Source organism: Heloderma suspectum, chromosome 8 (genome assembly GCF_057233095.1).
Source record: "Heloderma suspectum isolate Gila_16-S chromosome 8, 16-S_ref, whole genome shotgun sequence".
NCBI lineage: Eukaryota > Metazoa > Chordata > Lepidosauria > Squamata > Helodermatidae > Heloderma > Heloderma suspectum.
Window position 1 is genome coordinate 4,942,837 of NC_139465.1, and position 27,366 is coordinate 4,970,202.

General features: G+C 42.3%; 1 protein-coding gene and 1 non-coding gene across 12 annotated transcripts in view; one reads left to right on the forward strand and one right to left on the reverse strand.

The window, feature by feature from the left end:
- BANP (BTG3 associated nuclear protein) overlaps positions 1-27,366 on the reverse strand; it is a 224,704-nt gene that overhangs the window by 196,696 nt on the left and 642 nt on the right. For all 11 annotated transcript variants that reach the window (XR_014784712.1, XM_084812800.1, XM_084812799.1 and 8 more), the window contains exons 2-4: positions 10,667-10,795; positions 8,663-8,757; positions 6,068-6,267 (exon numbers count right to left, since the gene is read on the reverse strand). Coding sequence is in view for 10 of the 11 variants with exons in the window: in XM_084812800.1 (XP_084668926.1) it covers positions 6,068-6,267; positions 8,663-8,757; positions 10,667-10,736 (365 nt within the window). In the remaining variant the exon portion in view is untranslated. The remainder of the gene's footprint in view (positions 1-6,067; positions 6,268-8,662; positions 8,758-10,666; positions 10,796-27,366) is intronic.
- On the forward strand, positions 24,919-24,987 carry TRNAV-UAC (transfer RNA valine (anticodon UAC)). The gene has a single exon. It is a non-coding gene; the product is annotated as a tRNA-Val (tRNA).

A 27,366-nucleotide genomic window follows, 5' to 3' on the forward strand; every position in this document is an offset into this window, starting at 1 on the left:
ATTATTGAATTACATCCTCTGCAATAATTCCATTTTCTACAGCTCATTTGGAAACCTTCCACCACTACAATGTACATCACAAAAGGTTAATATTCTTCTGGAATCACCGTTCTTGAACTTCTACCACTGGGGCCTGGAGGCGTGTGCTGCAGGATCCCAAGCCAAAACGCATTCCAGCTGGCATGCCAGAGATACAGTGCAGGACGTCCCTCATTAATCAAAACCTAACACACCCAATCTGGTGGATCTTAAGAACAAATCACACCTCATATCACTCAGCTACACCTACAGAACACACACACAGCAAGGTTTCATATAGTTGCAAGCAGCAGATTCCCTTTACAGCCCCTCTGATGTGCCACTTCGCTACCTATCTTAAATAAGCACTGGTCAAAAGAGTAATGGGGGTGGGCGGCTGAGTAAAACTACCACAGCACAAAACACCAAGTCACTCTATCATGAGTAGCTCCGCTTAGGAATGCTGCCTCTACCAAATAACACTGAGGGTAGGCTAACACTGCGCACATGCTGGCAACTAGGCAAATGAGGCGGAATGGTGGCACCCTGTCCAAGGCCTCCTGCCAACTCCATGGCCAATTTTGAACTCCTCCACACAGGTCTCCCAGCCCCAGCTCCAATGCACACTGTTCAGATGGATGTGTAAAGTCTTAAAGTGGCTTCTGAGGCACTGAGATTAACACACACAAGATACTGTTTTGCACACAACTGAAAGGGCAAGTATTCCTTTGCTTCCTAATAATGATGGTAGTTTACTACTACTAGAACAGCCAAGCCTAATTTTCAAACTGTTTTGTATTTTACACCCAATTTTAAAATAGAGAAAGCACCGTCTGTATAACAAGTGAACCTAGTGCAGCGTAAAAGTGGGTTTGTAGGAGAATGCACTAACTACACAGGAAGTTGCAGTTACACACAGAACAATCTTAGCCCACATTTTGCCAGGCTTAAATGCTCTTGGGCATTTGCTAATGAAACCCAAGAAACTCAGTGGTTGCTATGTTGGTCTCAAAATACAGGCGATATAGGCTGAAGTCCTAAACATACTTACTAGGGAGTAAGCTCTATTGCACAAGGTAGGTCGTGCTTCCAGGTAAGGAAGTACAGGATTGAGCTGACAGTGTAAAAGAAAAAGAATACCTTTTACTGGACTGTCTTAAATTGGTAATAGGTTTTCATTTTGCTAAGTGTTCTCTAAAAATACAAAAGCTTGCATTGCTCCTTCACCTACTGAACTTGGTGCCTCTTGGCTTGTAAAGGACAGTGAAGATATCACAACTCAGCTGGATGTCAAGTTCTCCATATAAATCTCACCCTCTTTATTATGGCTGTGCACAGGATCCCCAATAATAGCCGTGATCCATTTTGTCAGCACAGAAGAGCTAAAGGGTTTAATTGCAGAAGTTCTAACTAGGAGAAATAATTGGCAAGGCTTAAAAGGTTGTGGACACAACAGTCTCGCCTTTCTAACCAAAGTTATAAACTTTCCTTGTTTCTCATCCATGTACAGATTAACAACAACAAATGATGACGGGCAGGAAAATTGTGAGAAGTTAAGGCAGGGGACACTAATTAAGCATGCAAGTACAAAAGACATCTGTGTAATGACTCAAAGCCTATTTGCCATGCAGCTTGGTAAACTGCCGTTTGAGAAATACAAGCCCACTGGGCAAATGGAACCCATTGCGCAATTCTTTGGACTGTGGCCAACGTGCTGGACTTTGAACTCTGGAGCTTTATTCTGGATGCCACTGCATATTTTCTAGTACATCAACACAATCATGGTGGCTATAATACAGTGACATCTGATGTCATGCTGCACTGAAGATGACAGCGCTGTTGCCAATTTTCATGTTGGAAGCTGTGATCAGCGTATTTCCTTGAAGGGTAAGATAATTTTGGAGCCAGACTGTTAGGAAATTAAAGAAACTGAATCCCAGGCCCAGAAAATTCATGGGGAGAACAGCCAGGATCAAAAGATGAAAAGAGGTGAAGAAAGCTAGGTAAGGCTGAGGACTCAAAAGATACTAAAAATATTTGGAATACACACTTCATCTAAGGGAGCAGGCTTGTGCCTACAAAAGCTCAGGCCACAACCAACATGTTAGTCTTGAGGATGCCACAAAATCCTTCCCTATTTTTGCTGCAGAAGAATAACATGGCCACTCTTCTCATTTATACCCTAATCTCTCTCTAAGAAAACAGTATACAGTTCTTGGCTGATTTAAGGCTCCAGGGTAAAACACAAACCTGAAAACGGCTCCCCTTCTATTATATTAATTTAGCAACAAAAATAAATAAGAGCACATATAAACCTCCACACAATATTAGAGACACAGGACTGGCTTGGTAGATAAGACTAAAAGCTACATATTTATTTCCCAACTGTGTTTTTAATCACTACTACAACTCTCCTTGCTTATGGAATAGTAAGCCACTGTTTATAAAGAAAGTCCATGAAAGTGGGAGTCAAGGAGTTCCTTAGATGTGTGTGCACACGCATCTGTGTTTTTCACAACCTCTCACTTTCTGTTCAGGCCAGCAGGGCAATCTTGCACATGAGTCCTATGCAGCCCCCTCCCCTATTCATATTCTACACAAAACCTTGAAACAATCCGCCCGCATATCAATGAGGATGTAGAATGGCAGGGTATAATGCAAGTTGTAGCCATGTTTGTTGGCAGGCGATGATGGGAGGACAACAGGTTGGGGAAGGCTAGTCTACACTGACCGGAAGTAGTTCTCCAGGATTTCATACAGGAGTCTTTACCAGCCCTATCTGCAGATGTTGGGGGATTCAACCTTGGAATTTCTGCTTGCAAAGCATGTGCTCTACCACTGAGATATATCCTTTCCCCTGCACTGGCTCCACACCAAACATAGACACTTTCAGAATTTGTCCAACAACTCTCTGCTCAGAAGCATATTAAGGCAGAAAGTGTCTTCCAGACAAATCGGAACCTTTCTATAAAAGCATGCATGGACCCTCCTCCACCAAGGTATGTTGTTTTGTTTTTATAGCAAAGCCTTTCCTAAACTAATTTCTTCTAATTTCTTCTTCCACACGCACACGAGGTCATTAGACTGCATTTATTATTTTCATGGGAACAGCAGAGTTTTTCCAGCAACTCCACCGTGAACTCAACTCCAGAGGAAGTCAATGGTCCTGGGCTAACAAAGCAATGAAGACAGCTCAACTATTTTTTTTACCTGCTGTCAAACTCACCAGGTTTGTTTGGGATGAGGGGTGGGGTGACATGCTATCATTCATATATCATTAATTAATATAGATAACAAAAGCAATATAGCTGCTACCTGGGAACAGAAATGCATTTCAGCAGGGGAAATCCCAAACAGTTTCGCTTTAAAGCCAAAGGGCAAAGTAATTTAGCAAAGCATACAAATCTAACTGAAGGCTCTTAAATGTAAATCAAGCGATAACAACCACATTCTGCTCTTTTCCCTACCTACAGGCCTGCCTCTGTCTTGAAGAGAGTAAATTTTCTACTTTCTCTTATAGAAGCCGATATTTATGATGAACCCATAAAACAGCAAGGCTCATTTTGTGGGCATTTAAGGACAATGGAAAGCAGAGCAAGACTGTATATTGCTGCTATATAAGATATATCTCATCTCACAAAACTGGATTCTATCCACCTGGGGGAAAACGTTTTCAATAAAAGTACTTCCCCAGGTGAGAGATAAATGGCTAAACTGCCTTGGAATGTCTATCAAGGGCCCACAAGTCTTCACAAGGCAAAATACAGCCTTGGGACGCACACTAAATCCATCAAACATGCATTAGATTCTAATTAGTAAAAACTGGTGAAGGATCACACTCACTGGACACGCATTATTGGGTTCCTAACCATGTTATTTGCCTCATGAAATCTTCTTCAAAGTGCATTTTCAGCAAAAAGAGCAACACAAGGAGAAAAGGCTGAAAACTATACTATGTGAGGGAATGCATGACACATAAATAGCTGTACCTTACTAGTATGTCATGGATACGACAATATAACCTAAATCCTGCTTTCCACAAAATGTAGGAAGGAGGAAATTTGTAGAATTAGAGTTTGCCTACAGATAGTAATGGGGAAAACCCAAACTCTAGAATATTTGGTCTTGAGGAAAGCAAACACCCAAATTTGGTTATGGCTTCAACCTCAACAAATACAAATCTGAAAGAAAAGAAAAAATGATGATTTCCCCCAAACTGGGGCACATCAACATTCACAGATAGAGCTCCAATATAAATGTATACAGATTTCCCAAGGTTTTGGGGAGACCATCCTCCTCAAAAGTCCAAAACATAGAATCACACAGAATCATAGGGTTGGAAGGGGCCTACAAGACCACTGAGTCCAACCTCCTTCTCAATGTAGGAAGCCTGATTCCCAGGTGGTCTCCCATCCAAGTACTAACCAGGGCTGACTCTGTTTAGCTTATGAGATCCGACGAGATCAGGCATATCTAGTCCTTTGCTCTGGGGCATCTTGAAAGATCATTCTTCGTAAGAGGTTAAGCGGGCAGATATTTTGAAGTTTATGGCTCAGCTGCAGCAGCTCAGCCATACTGTGCCACATGCTGGTCTTGCTGCAAATGCAGAATTCTTTCATCAGGATCCTGTTCCCAATAATCTCTCCAGTGGAGGGATGCAGGATTACTAATATCATATTCATATCATAGCTGGTGCACAGAATCATAGCCTGAAATAACTGAGATGACCACTACTATACCAAATCTATAATAAGACCGGTACCATTTTAACATATTCATTAAAAAAAACTAAATGGATATGAACTGTACATTCATGAAATTAACAGACTTGACTGAGTATAATTGCTAATATAAGTCAGGAAAAATGTTTTTAAAAATTGGGCATGAGAGGAGCACCAGCTGGAGAGAAACCAAGGAAGAAGCCATTCAGTAAAGGATTAGAGCTAAACAGGGATGCCAGATCAGATAGGAGGGGATTTGTATGTCAACAAAAGATGTTCTGTGCTGCTGATGTGCAAAGCTGTCATTATGAAGCCAGAAGAGAACAGCTTATTTCTGTCGGTATCCAGGGCACCTGCGATACTGAGATCATTTTCTATCATCACATACCAGAAAAGTACAAAAAGTAAAACCCGAGTAACTGGGCAGGGGCCACAACCTCGTTGGGCATCACATCTATGAAACTAAAGACAACCCTCCAAACAAAGAGATTCACTGGCTACTTTAACACATCCCCTGTCATCAGATTATGTGTGGGAATGGACAGAGAATGCAAGCATGATACATTCATTTTACCCCAGATTTTGCCCTCATTTTATATGCCTGGTGCACATTGGCTCTATGTCTCTGACTCGTCAGTGCTATAATATGCATGATTAAATGCAGGGCTGCATACCACATTAAAATATATCTCAGATTTGGTACCAGTGTAACCCAAAGCCAACCTCAAAAAAAGCCTAAATCTGTGACAAAATTAATTATGCAGATTCATTTATATTTATCACAGAGCCCTTCCCCACCCCCTGCCCCACCACCAAACCTTGCCTTCTAATCCCTGAAAGTGCTATTCAGGCCTGCTCTGGCATCCAGGAGTTTGTTAAGCATAACCTACAAATTTTCAAGGTTATCTTCTCAGCCATAAGGGCCAGAAGCTTGCTTTAAAAAACAAAAGCTCAGATTCTCAGAATGCTGAATTCTTCATTCAAAATAACATCCCACCCAGGCTCCCAAGATGGACAGGGTACAATCTGCCTCTAAGCTCAGACAGGAGCTAGGACATTCCATCTATAATGTACCTTAAACATAAGCTAAAGCCAAGACAACATGCAGCAATAGTTTCAACCCAGCCACAAAGCAAGGTGATGCGTTTAGTCTCTGTCTCTTTAGAAGGAACATCATGACGCTGGCAGCAAAACTGCCTTCAAGATGCATTCTCATTCTAAACTGCATAACAAGCCCCTGACAGTTATTCAGAAAGCTGCCCAACTCGGCCATACCAGACAGATGTTCTGGAGACAACATGTGCAGCCTTCACACACTCTTGTCTTACCATCTCACTTTGTTGCAAGTTTGGGTAGCACCAAGTGGGGAACCTGCCACCATGGGGACTTGGATGGGGCTATGCTGCTTGTTCATGACAAGGTCCAGTTTCTCTTCCAGCGATTTGCAGGTGGCATCCAGGGCTAGCAGCTTTGCTTCAATGCTATCCAGTCGCAGGCATATTGTTTGATTAATGGAATACAGGAACGACTGGGGAGAAGAAACAGCCAAATAAGCTAGTGATTATTATTTCTTTAAACCTACAAATTTATCTTCATAAAACATACATATATCAAGGTTCATCTAAATACTACGTGTACTCAAGGAGCACTATCAGGCTGCTCAGTCATTAAATGCAATCATCCACAAAATTGATGGAATATCACAGCATTATGGCAGCTTATAAGCCAGTCTCAATTTAGAAGACTCTAAATTCAAATAAAGTTTAGCTTTTTTCTTCCTCCTAGGTATGATACAGCCGGGCTAAAACGTCAGGCTGCCCCTTTGGGGAGGGTGGGGCAAAGGAGGAGTCATTTATAAAAACTGTACTATACTTAATAAAAAAGGAGGAGTTGGATTTTTAAAAATCACCATAGAAATGTGCACAATAATAATGGAAAGAAACAGGATTAAAATCTGAGGCTAAGCTCCAAGACTTTGTTCCGAATGCCAACACACTTCAGCCTTATTCAAAAGAAAGAAATAATAAGGATATTCAGAGTGCCTTTGCTTCATCCATCTCAGATCAGGTGCAGTGGATTCCAGGTGCAGTATCCAATGCAACATGAACACTAACATAAATTACGTTGCACTACCATAAGTGACCTCTTTCTGGGAAATCCTGCCACGCCAGCTAACGCTATTTGGATTGCACTAGAAGTCACTTACGCTAGTGCAAAGTCATTTACATTAGCGCTCATGTCACATTGGATACTACCCCAGGTGTTCCAACATCTTTTTCTAAAAAATGGGCAAAATACATAGTTCCACTCAATAAGTTCCATTTAAATATTTTCATTTTAAAAGGAAACGTTCAGTCCTGGCAGATTATTAAGGTCATCATGAGACCAATTTTTCCATGTCTCACCACCTTCAGAGACACAACTAGCAGGGACACAGGAGAGGTCCTTTTCCACTGGAGGGACCAGGCTGTGGAACTACCTGTTCCAGGAGCTCCAGCTAATCCCCTTAATGACAATCCAACATCAGGTAAAAACGGTATTGTTCTGGTATACTCATGGCCTGCATGTTTTTTATTTGTTATCCTGGGTCTGACTTCAAATTGACATTTTATCTGTTTTTCTAGTTTGCTATTTCTACGTTTTGATGTGTTTTCAATTGAACTATCTTGGGCACCTTGAATGTTTTTGCAAATAAATCAAGAAGGCAGGATATAAATATGGTTTGTGTCCTGCAGCAAGTCATGTTTATTTATATACCCCTTTTCTGTAATTATTGTACTGAAAACAGTGAGCTTAAAGAAATAACTAAAGAGCAACATTAAAAAGTATCTCCTCCCTCTTCCCTGTTTATAACAAAAAATATATTGCCCTTCGATTTACACTTAATTTTCTTTAAGAAATTTCTAGTGTGCCCCCTGGTGGGCTTTGGTTAAAAGTAGCGTAGAAGAAGCTAACTGAGCCCAAGTTAGCTGCAGCTGCTCAAGATGAAAAAAAAACAACTTAAAAAAATAAATGCTTAAATTAACCAGTTAACAAACCATTAAGAAACTTCCTGCAGAAGGAGCTAAAGCACAGTACGATATTTAGACTCTGAAAGGTTAATGATGCAAACATATTTACTACCTGTTTGTTAGCCCATAAACAAACACTTAGTGCTAGGAGCACGGGAGCCAATATGCTAGGATGGGCTTCCATGCTGCTGTAATAAGCATCTGAATAACCACCAGGACTACAAAGGCAAGTCAAATATATGGATTCTTTCTACCTGATCATAACCTTGGAACATCAGGTAAAAAGGACACACTTAACAATAACATATCATCACTGCATTATGATGATAACTTCCTTTAAGGATTGAAAGTCAGCCATGTATATGGCAAACTATAAGCTGAAATGTGTATTTTCTTGCTCAAGACTATCCTAACCAATCAAGAGTACTTGCTAATGATTGTTTGCTGAGCTGATTGTTTCTTGTAAGTTCACATGCGTGATTTCTGTTCATAGCTCGAAAACTCATGTGTACTCCATACAGGTACAGAAGTTGGTGCAAGAAAAACAGCTTTCTCTGTGATAAATGGATGAAGTCTGTATTTAGAGAGCAGAAAGTAGAGCAAACTGCATCCGTATCATCTCAAGTCTCTGTCTCCATGCCTGTCTGTTATAACAAGGTAAACCTGTGGTTGCGTCGGGCCGCCCCAAGGACTTTAGACCATAAGGGCACAATCCTATGCATGTTTAGACAGAAAAAAATCCTACAATTCCCAGCATGCCCTAGCTAACCATGCTGGCTGGGGCATGCTGGGGGTTGTAGCACTTTTTTCTGTCTAAACATACATAGGATTGTGCCCTAATAAAACATAACCCTATCCATCCAGTACTCGCTGAGCTTTTTGAACAACAACAAAAACGACCACAGCCACAACCTTAATTGAGGGATCCTGGCAATTAATTTCTATCCGTTGGCGTTTTAAAGGCGGCTCTACATCTTCGTCTGTCACTTCATGGTTTTCCAACACAACTGCAGAATAAAAACAAAGCAAACCATTTTCAATATTTCTACAAAAGGCATAAAATCATGACGGCCAGTTTGAAAGCCACACAATGAATGGAGCCAAAAACCTTCCAAGGACAGGTTCTAGCTTGAGGGCATGCAGGGAAATTTCTTTCCCCACAATTGTTTTCACAACAAGAGTTACCTACTACATGAGGGTGTCTCAAATGGTTGATTCAGGGTAACAAGCATAGTACAAAGTTCTAGATTCATGTTCCTCACAGGCAACATCAGGCCTGCCAATTCTCTTCACTTGGCCCAGTTCTTCCATTAGAATGTTTCTGAAACCTCCTGATGGTTGCCAGTACCTCAGTCTTGGCCGCCATGTTTCATTATCATAAGAAATTCACAAAGGACACTTTTGGGGCATAGTAAAATACCAGGTGGAGGAGGTACATCAGGCAGGTGGACACCAGGAGAAAAAGGCTGAAAGCTCAGGTTGGGAGGTGGCCAATTTCCACCACATCGCTATTTCATTCCGCTCCAAAGGAAAATGACATTCTTTAGACTAGTTGTATGAGAATTCCATTTTTAGGATGAAATCTCAATGGATTTTACTGGTTCAGCCCTGGCAGATTTTGTTCCGTTTCCCCTTGCTGACATCGACTCGATCTGTAGCGCGTCGATCCAATGTGCAGATTTCGGTGTTCTTTTTTAAAATGGTAGTGGCAATTTGCCCAAATGATTGAGATCGCGGGGATGGGGGGGTTTCGGGTCTTTAAATTTGCACACATGGGGTTGTAATTTTTAAAAATATCTTTATTATTGGTGGTCTTTCACATCTGCCTATCTGCTATGTATTCCCATTGTAACAATCACTGTCAGTTTCAAACTCTCCACACACTACTTCCTTTAGCCCAGCAGAGCCATAATTTGTACTTGTCAAATAACATGTCAATGTCACCCTCAACTTCACGGCTTGCCTTGCTAGCGAGCACCTTTTTGTTTAAAGGAAGGCTGCTTCAAGTTACAAGCACATCCGCTCCCAACCCACGTTCTAAAAGCAGTGAGCAAACACACACAAATGCCATGACAAAACAGTAACGGGGCTGGGGGGGTGGGGATTGCGCAAATTTCAAGCAGAGCAATAACACGGAGGCAAAAGTGGGGGCTCAGTATCTCCCCTTTGGCAGTGCCATCCCCTGGCTATTAAGCTTTGAACTGACACTTGGCATTACAAATGTCAATGTCCTTGTAAAACATTTCTAATGCAAGTGTCAGTTCAAGACTTAATAGCCAGAGGATGACACTGCAAAGAGAAAGATATTGAGCCCCCACCCTTTTCACTTCTGTGTTACTGCTCTGCATACCCCTCCCCTGATACTGCTTTGCCACGACATTTGTGTATGTTTTGGGATCCCACTTACTGCTCCAAGGAGGTGCTTTGAGTGTGGGTGTGCTTGTAAAGTAAAGCAGCCTTCCTTTAAATAAAAAAGGTGTTCCCTAGTAAGGCAAACCCTGAAGTCAAGAATGAAATTGACAAGAAGTAGTGTGTGGAGAGGATGAAACTGACAAGAATTTTTACAGCAGGGATAGGAGGACTTGCAAAAGACCGCTAATAATAAACGTATTTTTAAAAACTTATAAGCCTATCTGCGCAAATTTAAAGATCCAGAAAAAAGGGGGAACCATCGCATTTGTGCAAATGTAAAACCTGAAAAAAATGTGCAAAAAAATACAGACAAAAGAAATTGTTACAGTCAACCATCGCTTACCAGAATCGAAACACTGTGAAATCCCGTCAGGCTTAAACAGAACAGAATTCCCGGCATCATACATCCCTAAACTCACACCGCCAACAACAATGCATGGGGTCCCATTCCATTTATTCTTCTTTGCATCACAACTCCCACTGTGTGTCCCTCCCTCAACATACCTGGATGATCTGGGTTCAAGTCCTCCACAGCAATTTGAACCACATCAGCTAAATCCTGTTCTGTCATCATTCAGAAACAGGCAGCAGTGTTGGACCAGAACAGATCTGTCAGTTCATGCAAATCTGATTCTGTAAAACATCATAAGGCAAAACTGTGGTCACTCAGCAGCTGTAACATTCACCACATGCCATAGTGGAAGTAAGAATCATATTTATGTTAAAATTATATTAGGTTTTTCAAAGGCATTATTAGTTGTCATTCATTTTTACAGAAAATATCCACTTGATCTTCGTAGCACAGGTTTCAACCAGTTATTTAGCGCAGCATTTCCTCTGACAGCAACAACAGGCAACAACCCCCCTGGTTCAGTACTCACAGTCACTAAATGCTAAGGTTAGAATTCCCCATTCCACTCATACATATGCAATGAAAGAAGGAAAATGTGCTCTTTTATCACTCTAACTGGAAGCAAGTTGCAAAAGCACTTCATCTTGAGATTAGGTACCACTACACAGCTGCAACCACTTTCTACTATAAACGGCCATAAGAGGTGCAGGAACAGTGGCTGAAAGAGGGATGTCCCCTCACCAACTTATCCAAAGCCTATTTATTAGGGTTGTCAGCCAGTTAAAGACATCTCAGCCAATTAATTTCAGTTAGTTTAACCTTGCAATTCTATACTTCTGAGTAAAGTCTTACTGAGTCCAATGGGTCTTAGTGCCGGGTAAGTGGGTACAGGAGTAAAGCCTTAATCAATTAAATTTGCAAATGGGTGTATGCATTACTTTTGAAGCAAGACAAGGACATCAACTGTTTTAGAAAGCATAATGTTAGGAGTGGCAGTCTCTTCTGAACAAGAGAAAAGAGGGAGGGCCACTTAAGATGGTGCTTGCTATCTGCTGTTTTTATGAGCATTTGTATTAAAAATTATATACTGGAAAAGCTTTCTAGTTGAGTAGGGTGTGTTTTAATCAATTCAGCTAGCAGATCAATCAATTCTTCATCACTCCTACGCCGTACGTCCCTCTTATGCCCTGACGGCAAGAGCTAGGTAGGGCAGGAAGAATGACAAAGGCGATTTCACCTCCCGTTCCTCCTCTGAGCCCATACAACTCACTTACCAGCAGTAGTTGAAGATGGCAACTGAGAGGCCATAGGATCCTGTGGATCTTGGCCTCTTCCCTCCCTTCCCCACCCACTGGAAAGCCCCCTTTTTTACCTCTATGAGGTCATCCAAGATTGGTCTTGCAACCTTGGAAAGTAGCCACTGTGGTAGTTTCCGCAGCGGCTGCGGAGTAAAGGGGGGAAGGATCTGATGTTGGATTCCCCCTCCCAAGGTCATAAAAGTGTCTCAGGAGGGGGAGTCAGAAATATTGTATGGTCCCTGGGACACTCTCCCAAGGACCATAAGATTGTTCTGTAAATATTACAGTCCTATTATTTATGGAAATGGCAGTTATTACAGTCAACTGACAGAGTGACTCGGGCTCTGCCACCTCCTCCAGGGAGTCTCCTTGTCTTTTCCAGGTATGGACCAGGACACAGAGGAGATGGTGGCATTTGCAAAACTGCAGGACTCCTTCCCTCTCAGAGATGCATCATGGGCCAAGACACTTCCAGGAGTGCTGCAATCATTTCTTTTGGGGCTATGGTTAACACTGGTAGAGAGGTTGGGGCATTAATGGGACTTTCCCCGACCCTCTTATTGTTCACTTACATGTGGACACAACCCAGCCAACACTGAGGGTCTTGAACTCCTACTGATTTCAATGAAAGAGTTAAGCACATTCAAATCAACAGGACTTAGCGGTGATTAAATTGGGCTGGACTGTGTTCCCTGTTGCTAGCATCTTAATTCAAGCTTGACTTTTACATATGCTGTAGCTCACCCAGAGCTTTTATTAAATAAATAAATAAATAAATAAATAAATAAATAATCTATATGCATACATATGAGAAATTGTGCCCAAGAGCAATGCATTCTTATAGGACCTCTTTGTCAGTGCAAAATGAGATTTGGAAGCTCCTTTGGTTCGAGCTAAATCAGTTTTCTCTCTTCTGTCTCCAGAGTTTCCACAATTCAGCTCCTGCAATATTCGATTCCAATCCCAGCCCTCGGCTCCAGTTAGAGAGCCAAATATTTTTCAACACTGTCCCTCTGGAGTTCCCTGTCAGGGATTGTTAGAGGTCTTATTAAGGGAAATCTCCAGCATCCAAAAGCTGAATTAAAATCACTGGAGCAATTCACATCTGCATTTCCCACAGTTAGAGATTTGGGGGGGGGCGGGGGATGACACACATTAGGACTTGCAGATTGGTCTTTTTTTAATACCTGAAGAAAAGAATATTGGCCAGATAAACCTGGTTTGCCAGTGGAAATGGCAATTCATCATTAACCACTGGCACTGAATCGACGCCAACTATGCACGATTTTCCCCCTTTTCCCTTCTTCTGCCCAAACACAGGAATGCAATTAACACAGGCAGGTGGAGCACAACTGACAGACACACACCACAGCATTGCTGAGGCCTCCGGACTAGCCAAGGCAGCAGCTGCTCGTTACAAAAAAAAGAAAAGAAATGCATTCTAAATTCCTCCAAATGAGGACACCACACGGTATCGAAGCTGTTTACTCAAAACACTTCTGCTGCCAAGAGAGATTCATTTGAAATTCGGATCACCGTGAAAACTATTATGATTGCATTCACTGTGGCAACATGCCCAAGCGATCTGGCAAGAGATTTAGGGCATGTGGTTGCCATTTCTATCATTTTGGCAGATTAAGTTTGCCATTTCTCAGAAGTCCTGGGAACCGGCCAGTCTTAACATAATAAAACAGCTGTGCTAGGATTACTGTTTCATAATGTCACTAACTGCACATGCTATTGAAAGCCCTGCCCTTGAAGAGAAGAGAGGCTGAAGAGAATGAATTGTTCAATCTATGCCTTATGAAAGGGACAAAGCCAAATCAAAATCTTCCTTTTTCATCTTACTTTACTCATAAGGCAATCAAAATCATGCACAGATTAAATCGATACAATTCCTCTGTTTCAAAACAGCATTGGTTTAGGCATCTGTATTTTACAACCACTGGGTATTCTGGTGAGTCCAGAATTATGTAAGTGCTGCACAGTGAACATTGTACTGTGCAGCACTTACATAATTCTGGACTCACCAGAATCCCCAGCAGTTCACAATGCAGCTACAATAAATTTTCATCATGCCTCATAAACTTGGGCTTTTAGCTTGATGTCTGAGCCACACTTAAAATGTTTACTGTTCACCAGGATGTTCGACCATCCTGGGTGATTATATATCACGTTGAAAAATATTGTTAGGATAATGCTTTGGAGCATTCATGTCCTCCCCCTCCACACTGCATTCCAGCCTATCAAAGGCCTTTTCTACATCTATGAACACCACTGAACGTTTTGTGACTATTTTTAAATAAGTTCCTTCTCTACAAAACCCCAGTTTGATCTGTTTGAATAATGTTTTATTTAATCTCCTCGCCAATGCAGAGGTTAGAATTTTATCGTCCGTGTTGAGAAGAAATATAGGCGGATCAGTCTCAAGTAATGTTGGATCTTTATTGAATGTAAGAATCCATATTGCATCTTGCCAAGGGAGAAGAGGTTAACCTAGTCTCCTATATTTCCTTTAAAAAAAAAAAACATTTGGGGAGCTTGAATCATATGAAGCTTATTATAGAACTCCACTGTAAAGCCAGCTGGCCCAGCTCCTTCGTTTAGTTTAGGGTGTGTTTTTTTATCATGTCAGGTACCTTTTGCACCTTTTGTCATAGATGTATTCCAAATGTTTCTTAGCTGAAGGTGGGACCTTTGGAATTTCTTTCTTACTTTCTTTGTTATATACCCTGCCTTTCTACCAAGGAAATGGTACTTAAGGCTGCTAAACGTAATAAGAACCAAAAATAAAAAAATAAAAACACAACAATAAAAGAATAAAAGCACCCACCCAACATACCAGCTTACATGCCAAAGGCCTACTTGAATAAAAAAAAAAATATTTGTCTGCGGGCAGAAGGACAACAGAGAGGGAGCCAGCTTAGCCTCCCTTGGCAGGAAGCTCCAGAGCCTGGGAACAGCCACTGAGAAGGCCCTCTCTCACATCCCCATCAAACGTGTCTCTGACAGCAGTGGTACCAAAAGAAGGGCCTCCCTTGAAGACCTTAAAACCCAGGCAGGCTTGTATGGGAGAAGGCAATCTTCCAGGTAGCCTGGTCCCAAGCCGTATCGGGCTTTACAGGTCATAACCAGCACTTGAATTCTGCCCAGAAACAAACAGGTAGCCTGTGAAGCTGTTGTAACAAGGGAGTCGTGTGCTCCTTGTAACTGGCCCCAGTCAACAGTCTGGCCACAACATTCTGGACCAGCTGCCAGAATTTATCTTTCTTTGGAGAATGTCTGGGCTCTTGTGCAGCTCCTCTTATTTCAATGGGGCTTCCACAGAGCTTAAGGAAATAAGAATAGCCCTGCTGGGACATATCAAAGATCTTTTAGGTAGCCAACCAAAGTAGCCAACCAGGTCCCTCTTGGGAAGCTCAGAAGCAGGGCAAGAAGGCAATAGTCAAGCCTTGTAAACAAGCCCACAAACGTTACTACTGTCTGGGGCTGGAAGAGGAGGGGCGGAGAAGACCATCCATCCTCCAGCAGCCTGTTGCATTTCTATACTGGGCACGGAGAAGGGGTGCTCCCTCCACCAGGAACCTAATGAGTGCAGAGGAGGGATGTAGTGTTCCATTTCTACGTTGCCAACCTGCTCACTCACCTGCATGGAATTTCTTGTTACCAGTGGCTACCAGGCGAGTGTGTAAATACAAAACCACAGTAGCCTTTCCTACTGTTGACCCCACCACTACAAATGGTATTCAGAGGGAGACTGCCCCTAAATATGTGGGATGCCCCACATAGCCTTCACTGCGAATACCTGTTCAATGTGGACAATAAGCTCCTGCTAGCCAGCCCCAGTCCTGCAAATGGAGACAGCTTGGAGCAATGCATGAGGACACTTCCAGTTTACTTTGTTACTCATGCACGGTTTTGTTGTTGTATAGTAGGGAAAGCATTTTCCCTCCTTTTCATGGCAAGTTTATTTTTTATGCATTGGATTGGTTTATCCATTTCAAGTTCAACTTGGTACCATATATGGATAGCACTGTTAGATCTTTTTCTGAATGCTTTAAAACTTGCCTTGGGCTTTGACACAGACGTCTTTTCCACACTTTGCTCCAAAGCCACAAAAATAGCTTATTATTCTTTAATACACTAACAAGGTGTTTGCTGTTCGGTTTAATGAAAACTGATTTTTTCTTCAATTTCATTAATTGTCCAAAGGCCAAGAAAAATTGGGCCAGGGTTGATTTGCAAGCTGTCAATTACCCATTCCTTACTGGCACCTCAATTCTAAAAATGCATGTAGCTTGGAAATAAGCCCCATTGATTTAAATGGAACCAGCTTCCAAGCAAGCATGGTTCAGATCCCAGTTTAAGGAAGCAACCTAAATTCATGAAAATCAACAGTGATTCTGAAATTGACTTCATCAGGATGTCATGTCACATATCTCTAGACATCTCCACTTGGGGCATGTTGCAAAACCAAAATGGCTTCTTTCATATTAAGTTGAGGGAAATTGTAGCAAATCTGGGGAGGGGGGGACCATGTTAGTCTATGTTGTGACACCTTCATGTCTAACACAGGTAGGCTGCAATTCTTACCACACTTAGTACGGAGTATCAATTCAATGGGACTACTTCTGAAGAAACATAAAACATCTGACAAAAATGGAAAGAAGTTCATGAAAGCTCATGTCACAAATAGACCTGATTAGCATATAATGGCACCCCAGAATACAGGCTGAGTAAGGGTTGAGTATGTTGTAGTTGAATCATGGGTTCTTGTTGAAATGTGGGTTCTCATTATGTGCAAACCCTACACTATAGTTGAACTATGGATTGTTAACTACAACCCAACAACAAACCATGGGTTCCCTTCCTGGGTTGTTCATTGTTAACAAGCTATACTTAAACCATAGTGTAGGGTTCGCACATAACATCAACCCACAATTCAACAACAACCCATACTCAGGCTTGTCATTATGAGAACCAGGCCTCAATCTCTTCTTCTAAAAAGAGATTGGACTAGAAACAAAGTCCCACAAGGAAATATTGAAGGAACTGAGTATGTTTAGCCTTGAGAAGACCGGGGGGGGGGGGGTAGAAATAGCACTTTTCAAGTACCTAAATGGTTGTCATACAGAAGAGGGCCGCAACTTGATCTCTATCATCCAAGACTGTCAGAAATGAAATAATGGGCTTCCATTACAGGAAGACAGATTTCGGTTGAAAATCAGGAAAAACTTCCTAATGTTAAGCAGTCAGACAATGGAACCAACTGCCTAGGGAGCAGTTAGTTCTCTGTTGCTGGAGGTATCCAAGCAAAGACTGGACAGCCATCTGTCAGAGATGTGTTAAGCTGGATTCCTGCACTGAGCAGGGGGTTGGACTCGATGGCCCCTTCCAACTCTATGATTCTATTATTATTCTGCTGTTTTTGTAGCAAATACAGGGAAGTGTAAAAACCACGTACATCCTTCACAGCTGCTGTTTTTTGCCAGTAAGAGTAAAACCACAATTAGAGAAAAATCCCAGGCACCAGGTTGCTTAGGTATGTAAGAATGCAAACATTTCTTCCATTCCTTCATGGGGTGGGCTCCTTAGTATGTGATGATGCCATCTAGGAATTGGACACTGTTTTCCAATTCTATGTAGAATTAGTTTTGTCAAGGGCTAGAACTAGTTCTAATAGATAAATTTGAACTATCTTAACATTCCATCCTAGAATCTCAACATCCAAGAATCTCAACATCTTGATCCAAAAATCTGTACTCAGCGTGTGAAACCTGTCACAGTTGTTCGAACCCATATAAAATAAAAGAAAACTAATTAAATGGAGGCACCTGTCAAGATACAAAGAAGATTTTTCCTGTACTTAAAGCGTATTTACTTGAAGTGTAATTCTTGGCTGTTCTAGTGCCAAAGAGCTTTCTAATCTAATTTTCTTCTATCACGCATGTTTGTGATATTGTAGTAATTTACTGCACAAGCACAAATGCTTTCCTGGTATTAAAAAAGAAAAGCTTTGGACCAAAACAAGCCCATTCCAAATGAGAGTAAAATAAATCCAGTGAAAAGTTATGAACATTCTCATACACAGTTGTCATGGTTATTTCATACATCATTTTTCCTTCCTCAGGCACCAAAGAGCAGCCAAGCCTTCCATCCTTTAGTAGCCTACTGGCCCCACATCCAATTCTGACGTGAGTGGCTAACAACGCTCTTTTACAAACCCTCACCTCTGTGATTTGTTCTAACTTTATAAACCCTAAACTTGGCGTGCATCTCCAGACCCGTTGGCAGCTAGATCTTAAGTCATCTTATGCTAGCCCATTGCTCCCTAACCAATTACATCATATGTCAACATATTGTAACACTGATTAATAAGAATAACATAATAAAAAGCAGCCCTTTAGTAAAAAAGGTTAACCGCGTTGTAAGTTGGAGCCCTGCCAACTCTCTGAGGGCCTTTTGTGCGCCACTTTTAAGGCTAGAATTAACCAAAATGCAAAACCTCAAAAGGATTCTAATTGGAAAGAGAGATTTCACGCAGCACAGAAAACTACAAAGGAAGCCCAGGCATGTTCAAGGCTGCTGCTCTTGTAGGTTTTTTATTTCCTTCTTGCTCCCATACAGAGGTATTTCAAAACTGCTTGCACCTAGGCTGGGAAAATCCCAGGCAAGTAGGCAAGTAGTCAACCAAGAGCTTAAATCACTGAATTGGCATCCAAGAAATGTTAGTATCTTCTGCTCAGTTCTGTTTCTGTATTGGCCGTGGGCCATGGTGATATTTTCTCAGTCCCTTATGGAAGTTGTTCCTAAATACTGGATGCTGGCTCCTAGGAAATTGAAATGTTTTTCCAACCCTGGTTTGCATACTTTACATTCTTACTAATCATCAAAATATGACATAGTCTTGTGGCACCTTAAAGACGAACACATTTATTCTGGCATAAACTTTTGTGGACTATAGCCCACTTCACCACATGCTACAGTCCACAAAAGTTTGTGCCAGAATACATTTTCTAGCCTTCAGTTGCCACAAGACTCTTTGTTACAGTTAACTCACAGGGTTATCCTCTGAAAACAAGAACATGATAAATAATTTAAAATACCACACAGTACAGAGCATGAATCAGCATTCAGTTCTAAGTTCTTTCAAACTTCTCTATTTCTAGGCAGCACAAAAGCCTTCATAAGGAAAAAAGATACCAAGAGAGGCAACCAATGCCCTCTTTTGGATATGCAGCCCACATGAAACTAAGTCCCAGAGAGTTCAACTGACCCTACTCCCAAGGAAGTATGCATAGGATTGCAGCCCAAGTCTCACAACAGCCAAGTATTTCTATAGCGAACCTATTAGGGTCTCTTGACCAGAATAAGCCAAGACTTAGATCTATGACTAATTTTTAGAAAAATAGCCAAGTGTTACTATGGTACAAACAGATGGTCTTGTAGGCCCCTTCCAACCCTATGATTCTATGAGATCTATGCGTTTATTAACAGATGCAGCAACTGAGCATTCAGCAAAATACAGTAAGTATGCAAGAATTGCCTTGCAGGATTAGACCAAACCCATCTAAATCCAGCATTGTTTGAACTGCAGCCAGGCAGATGCCTCTGGAAGCTCACAAGCACACACAACAATGATGGCATTCTACTATTCTTTGGCGCCTCGCATTTGGAGCTGTCCTGCTTCCAAACATGGGAGGCTCCATTTTGCTATCTCAACTGATTTCACCATGAATTTTCCCAAGCCATCTAAGCTAGTGGCCATTATCACATCCCATTACAATGAATTCCATCAATTATTTTGCCCAGTACTTCCTCTTGACCAATCAATTTCATTTAGTGACACGAAGTTCCAATACTGTTCCACGCTCTTAACATATCCCCTTCAGTTGACATTTCCTTTCTTTTGAAACACACCTCAACTTCTACAGCTTTTCCTTGCAGGAAAGGTGAACTCCTTAAACAATTTTTGTTGCTCTTTTCTGTACATTTCCCAGCTGTACGATGTCTTCTCTAAAACAGAAGATTCCAAATGAAAATGTCTATGGTATGGTAACATTCAAAAATAAATGTTTTTTGTACTTCTGTGTTTATCCTCCCCTTGCCCCTCTTATTTGTCTATCTTGTGTAAAGTCCCTGGAATATAAAGTGATGTATCCAGCAATCTCATTGCATGGGACTAGGGGGAGAGTGGCACAATGGACAGTGTTTGGGATTTAGATTCCAATTTCATCTGCTGGGTAGACCATCAGATCAGCATCCCCTCCAACTTGATAAATATAGATTAAAATAAACAATTAATCGTTAACAACAGCCCTCTGTCTCGTGGCCTTTAGGGCAAAATATGTTTGCCTTGTATATTTCATTGTGCAAAGGTCAACATTATTTCAGTCCTACACAGAAATCTAAATGTGCATATTTTTTCCTACAAGCTGATATTCCAGCCTTAACAGTGCAATCCTATACGTGTCTACTCAGAAGCCCCCTTGAGTTCAATGTGACTTTTTACCAGGAAAGTTTATATAAGACTGCAGCCTGAGAGTGCAATCCTATGCATGTTTAGGCAGAAAAAAAGTCTTACAACTCCCAGCATGCCCCAGCCAGTACTAGCTGAGGCATGCTGGGAGTTGCAAGACTTTTTTTCTGTCTAAACATGCATAGGATTGTGCCCTCAGGCTCTCGTTTCAATGCTGCTTAGAAATGCAAGAAGCAACTGGATCACACTCTACACAAAGCATACCGATTAGGCCTCCAAGTAATATACACTAATGGCCAAAGACACAGGCTCAGTAGCCAAAGCACAGACCATATTGGGTGATGAGAGCCCTCAACAGAAATCCTGTAATTCTGGAAAAACAGGAGGTAGAAATTATAGTTTCACAAAAAGAAAAAATATCAAGGGCACGGTGCACTTATAATTGTGCTTGAAAATGGACGTTAGTGAAAAACAATGGTTTTCATTAGGTCTGTAGTTTACTGATTTTATCTTAGAATATTTATATATTGCTTGCCATTTTAAAAATCGTGGTTTAAAACAAATTATAAAACAATACATTATAAAAGCACAACATTTAGAAAATGCTTGGGAAAAGCCAGGGTAAACAAGTAAGTTTTTAATAATCATAGGAAGCACATAATCATTGGTGCCTGATATCGCAGAGGGGAGGTCATTCCAGAGGGAGGGCGAGAGAAAGCCCCTTGCCGTGTTGCTGCTCAACGGGACTCTGCAGGATGTGGCATGGCCAGCAGGCTTCTCCTGAAGATCAGAGTTCTCTAACGGGATTAGATTGGGGGAGACTATCTTTCAGATAATCAAATTATTAAGTGGACAGCCTAAAGGGGCATAGATAGTAGCTAGGGAGAATCCCAAGCCCATTCCAAATCAGTCTGGGTATGCATGCCATGTTTATTGGTCTATTTTCATTCTAGAAACACCCTGGGCAAGGACCATGCCTTTTCCGTATTCCGCACCATGCTTGGCACAGCGCTAAATAAACACTTAGGAAGAGGAGGACAGGGATATCAAATCCTAGACTGACTTCAACCTGATTGGTTTATTTGGTCAAAGGATGAAATGGACATTAAGTCCAATTGGAAGAGTCTCAACAGCCCCTGGCAAGATTTGGAGAGATGGAGAAAACTACAGACTCAAAAATCTTTCATTCCAGGATAAGCACATGTGTAAATTATATAGTTTTTGTGGTCTCCAGCAACACACACTGACCTATAGATCAGTACTTTTCAACTGATGGTAGTTCATACTATGTCAGATGGTATGAATACCACAGATTGAAAAACACTGCTATAGATGATCTAGAATAACGAGGAAAGGGTTTTGGCTGTAGTACTCCGGAATTCTTTACCCAAACAGATGGGGACTGTTCTTTTGAAACAACCTCAAAACAAAAACCTCCGAATCCTCAACTGAAAATAAATACAGAAGACCATTACAAAATAGCAGCTTACCATGGGGGATGTTACAGACACAAGAGCAGTCATCTGTAGCATTTGCCCACCCGGTGAGAATTTCACCCTCCCCAGCTTCCTGGTCAGGTGCAGATACAAGGTAAAGTTCTCTTCGCTACTTGGACAGATGCTACAGATAATAAGCTTGGCAACTGGCTCTGTTCACCCTTCTACATACCCGGTCATCACTTGTCCTTCCTAACAGGGCAGCCAAGGTTTTAATTTCCTTATGATCCCCCCACCACCACCATGTTATAGTATCCCATGGAATCTACATGGCATCAATAGTTTTGTCTCTCCTCCCTGCATACTGGTCCCTGGACATAAGGCAAGAGCAAGTAGAATAATTAAGGACACTTGACCATAGCTGCATGGAGAGAGGCCAGACAAAACCTGTTCCATGTCACTTATTTATGAAGGCTGAAGCATTAACTTCTAAGCTTCCAGCTATAATCATCTGCAAAAATATTAGCAGCAAGTAAGATGCTTATTTGGCATTACCCTTATTGGGGTAAAGAGGTATGACTAGCATTGAAATGGGAAGGCTTGTGGCAGACAAAATTATTCATGTTTATCCAAAGTTCTTGACCAAGTATTTAGATGTTCACAGCAAAGTGGAAAGAAACATTCCACAGTAGTTAACTTGTCTGCAAGTCAAAATGTGTTTGTGCCTACTGATCCAAGAACCAACAGGGCAGATCTTACTTCAAATTACATGAACTATTTAGACTAACTCTTCAAATGAAGGTATTTTTAGAATACCACAGAAAAGTGATACTTCAGAAAAGTGATAGTGGAGAATAACAGAATTTGTCATTTACCCTCCATGACCTGTGTGTGTGTCTGTGTGTGTGTGTGTGTGTAGTTAGTTAAAAGAAAACTGTAGAAGCCTTAAACTAATGTAGGAAGATTGCCAATTAAAGATGCGACACTACTGGGGGGCAGGGTAACTATTAAGTTATTTACTTTCATAAAATTTAGTGAAAATAATTTGTATACTGACATAATTTTGTCAATTGACATAAATGATAAGAAAAATATGCTGGCTGGGTTCACACACAACAACCCACACTCCAATATAGGTTGAGTGTGGGTTGTCATTAAACCATAGGTTGCTGCTGAACCATGGGTTGTTGTGTTGTGTGAACCCAGCCATGCTAACAAACCATGGTTTGTTAACTACAAACAACCCATGAAGAGAACCCATGGTTTGTTGTTGAGTTGTGAACTGTGGGTTGTTCATGGTTAACAAACCATGGTTTATCTCGGCTGGGTTTACACACCACAGCAACCCATGTTTCAACAACAACCCACAGTTCAATGACAACCCACACTAAACCTTGTGTGTAAGTTGTTGGGTTGTGTGAACACAGCTGCTATGTTGTTTGCTGCACTCAGATACAAAATAGGTGATACTAAAGTAGACTTAGCCAACCAGGTGCCGTCCAGATGTGTTGGACTGCAACTCCCAAAGTCTCTAGCCAGCATAGCCATGCTGGCTGAGGGTAATGGGAGCTGTAGGCCAACATGTCTGAAAGGTGCCCAGTTGCAGAAGGCTGTACTAGAGTATCACTGCCTATTTTTTATTATTGCATTTATATCCCGCCTTTTTTCCTCTTGCAAGGAACCCAAGGTGGCTTACATTATCCTCCTCCTCTCCACTGTATCCTCACAACAACAACCCTGTGAGGTAGGTTGGGCTGAGAGTCTGTGACTGGCCCAAAGTCACCCAGTGAGCTTCCATGGCCAAGTGGGGACTAGAACCCAGATCGACTTCATGCCTATCCGTGGCATGAAGCCGAAACCAATGGACTGGGAAAAGCCCTGCTATGAGCCTTGCTTAATCTTTTCCCCAATGGTATTTGCATGCTCCAAGCCCTGTCCCACATATACAGATGGGGCTGGGGGCTCATAGCATCTAGCCAGAGAGGAGGAGCCAGCAATACAGATGGCTTTTCTCCTTCAGCAGGGAGGGCAGGGCAACTAAGATGCTATCCTGCAAGGAACCTTGTGGGACTGGAAGTCAGCCCTACAGGGAGAGAAAGGAAGAGGAAGAAAAAGAGGCAGAAGGGGATGGAAATGTAGTTCTTCGGTCATCTAAAATAAATCTAATACTAGATACGGTTACTGCCAAGGGTGCACTCTCATACATTTCCAACATACTGTTTCAACATTTTAAACCATATGTCTAAACGTTTTTTCATCCAAAGTTAATAGGACAATGAGAAGAAACTAAGAAGAGAAAATAAGGCTCCAGTCCTCGACACACATGTGGAGAATAGGGCTTATTTCACTCAGCAAGACTTGCGTATGAATAAGCATATCCATGCTCAGATTGCAAAAGTCATGCCTGGACTTCTCATGGTTATTTTAACAATCCTGGTCAAACAGCAAGAGGAGGGGGCAGAGATTGCTTGTACTTGAATTGCCCTGGATTGCCTGTAATCCGCTTCTGGGAATCCGAACGTAGATTATAGCGTAACTTTGCCAAACTAGTTTGATTGACATCATCAAAACAAATTACACAGCAGAACAGTTCTGAGTTTAAATATTTATTTTAACGAATGTTGTACTTTAAATATCCTTCAGATTTCCCACAACTTCCCAAAAAACAAACAAACCCCAAAAGCTATTTGTAAGTAATCACTACAGTCACTGAATAGCTGGAACATCAAAATTTGTATTGCATTATCAGGATAACATATGAGCCAGTTGGAATTTCCAAGGGAAGAGCGCCACCCGGTGAAGAACCAACATCTCCTCACAAAATGCGATGTGTTTCAAAATGAAGAAACCAGGTGAGCTATGTTGCTGCTATTCCAAACAGCAAACTCCTTCATTTTACTTTTTCTGCTTAAGGCACTAAAGATTAAAGGATATTGGTAAGAATCTGAAGGAGCTATCTTGACCCACAACAGGAAAAAGGAGCAATGGATTCTAGCAAAAAGAGGAAGAACAGGCTCAGTCATCTTTCAAGGTGAGGTATACACAGACAGGCTGCCAGAGGAACATAGCAAACTGCCTTATACCAGACCAAACTGTTTGTTAATCTAGCCCACTGTTGTCTCTTCTGACTGGCATCAGCTCTTTGAGGCTTCAGGCAGAGGTCTCTGCCAATTACCTGATCCTTTTAACTGGCCGTAGCTCAGTGGTAGAGCCCCTGCTTTACAAGCAGAAGATCCCAGGTTCAATCCCTGGCATCTCCACATAGGCCTGGAAAAACTCCTCCCTGAAACCCTGGAGAGCCGCTGCCAGGCAGTGTCGACAGCACTGGGCTAGATGGACCCAGGGTCTGACTCAGTACAAGGCGGCTTCCTGTGTTCCTAGCTGCCAAGGATTGAGCCGGGGACCTTTTATTTGCAAAGCACGTGCCCCACCACTTAGCTATATCCACTCTACTACAAGGAAATTTGCCCCCCACCTTGTACATACACATTTATCTGCTGGCCATGATTGTATCCGTAAGCCTTGGTTCTGAGAGCATTTATTGCCAGCTAAACTGGAGCCATTCACTCACCTTCTATTCTCCCTATCTAGAGAAACCAGCTGATGAGTCTGTGTTTGGGGCTTAGCATTTTAACTTTGACATGCAAATGACTTCTCTCTGTGGAAGCTTTTAATTTGTGGGAAAACATGTAATTTAATGTAATTTGTGGGGGAAATTCTTATTCTTATTGCTGGGCCTTTAGAAATGGAGACAGAGCACTCAGGAATCTGGTACTCTCCAAAGCATCCCATGAACAATTCATTTCTTAATCCATATTGTAATTGCTAAAAGTGCCTTGAGGGCTACGTCTCCTTATGACTGCAACAGCTGCTGCCCATCTCCACTCTTCCTTTGCTTCCCTTGCCCTGGCTGCCTAAACTGTAAGCTCCTTTTTGCTAATGTAACTCTATACAACATCATACATTGAGAGTCCTGTATACTATAAACAAATTTTTATCATACAGCCATAAGAATAGAGAGGTGCAATGCACCTATCAACAGCGCCTGGCATCTCTTTGCAAGAGAATTATGGAAAATGTCCTGGAGAACACAAATTTCACTTAACTTACACCAACAGTAAGCAATAACCAGAGTGCTTCAGCTATTGGGCAGTACAGAAATTAAATTAAATAAATAAATAGAACAGGTACTCTCTCATTGCTCATCCTAAAATTACGTATTTTATTCAGAAGGCCAAGTCTAATACAAAAAGAAGCGTACATTTATGCAATTGCTTTTGGTTTGGCCACAAATGAAAATGACTATGATGTATTACAGTTTACATACGAGATTTTTCTCTGCATCATGTGACAATCAAAATAAAAGGCCAGTTTCATGTACCGGTAATTCCAACATGTGTGCATGACTGAAGTTCAGAATCAGTGTTCCCCAACCTGATGCCCTCCAGATGCACTGGACTACAAATCCCATTATTCCCAGCCAGCATTGCCATTGCTGGCTGGAGATGATAGGAGTTATATTCCAACACATCTGGAGGGCACCGCACCAGGCTGGGGAAAATGGTTTTAAATATTCAACCAGTCTTCTGATGACACTCATAGAAGGGTTTGACTCTCATCAAATCATAAGATGTACACCTTTTTATTCACTGTGGCCCGACAATCCTCAAGGCGAGCATTTGCAGTAAAGGATGAAACTGGAAGTTAAGAGGGTGACGAAGACCAGGGGCACATGTAACCACCACCCATGGTTTAAACTGATAGGTTGTCATGTGCGAGTCAGAGACAGCAAGTGTGGTATGTCCCATGTGCCTGCCACTTCAACAGCCTACAGTTGGCTCCTTCACAGGTTGCTGAGCATGATGTCCAAAGCCGGTTAGGAACAGTTATCGGCCTGTCTCCTCCCACCATGCATCACGCACCCGGGTTACTCATCTCCCTTGGCTTCAAACTGTGTGGACTGCAAAGCTGTGTTATGGCCAGGGAAGCCTGCTCCTAGTGCTTGACGTTACTACGGCCTTTAGCCACATGTATCAACGCTATGGTTTTCCCAGTAGCAACGTATGGCTGTGACAGCTGGACTATAAGGAAGGCTGAGCGCCGAAGAATCGATGCTTTCGAACTGTGGTGCTGGAGAAGACTCTTACGAGTCCCCTGGACCGCAAGGAGGTCAGATCAGTCCATCCTAAAGGAAATCAACCCTGAGTGCTCATTGGAAGGACAGAGACTGGAGCTGAAGCTCAGATATTTTGGCCACCTGACGCGGAGAGAAAAGTCACTGGACAAGACCCTGATGCTGGGCAGGATGGGAGGCAAACGCGGAAGGGGCCGGCAGAGGACGAGGCGGCTGGACAGCATCACGGATGCAACGGATACGGACGTGAGCGCGCTCCGGGGGGGAGCGCAGGGCGGGGGGGCCGGCGCGCTCCGGCCGCGGGGCCCCGGCCGGGCGAGACCTCGACGCGACGCGTCTCGCAGGCGACGCAGCCGGCTGCACGCCCTGAAGCCCCCGCGCGCGCCGAGGTCCAGCTGTCTCGGCCGCCGGCCGCGGCGGCTCTCGCGCGCCCATCCCGGCGACGCCAGGGCCGTCCGCGGCCTGCGCCCTCCACGCGCTCCTGCCCGTCGCGGCCCGGGCGGGC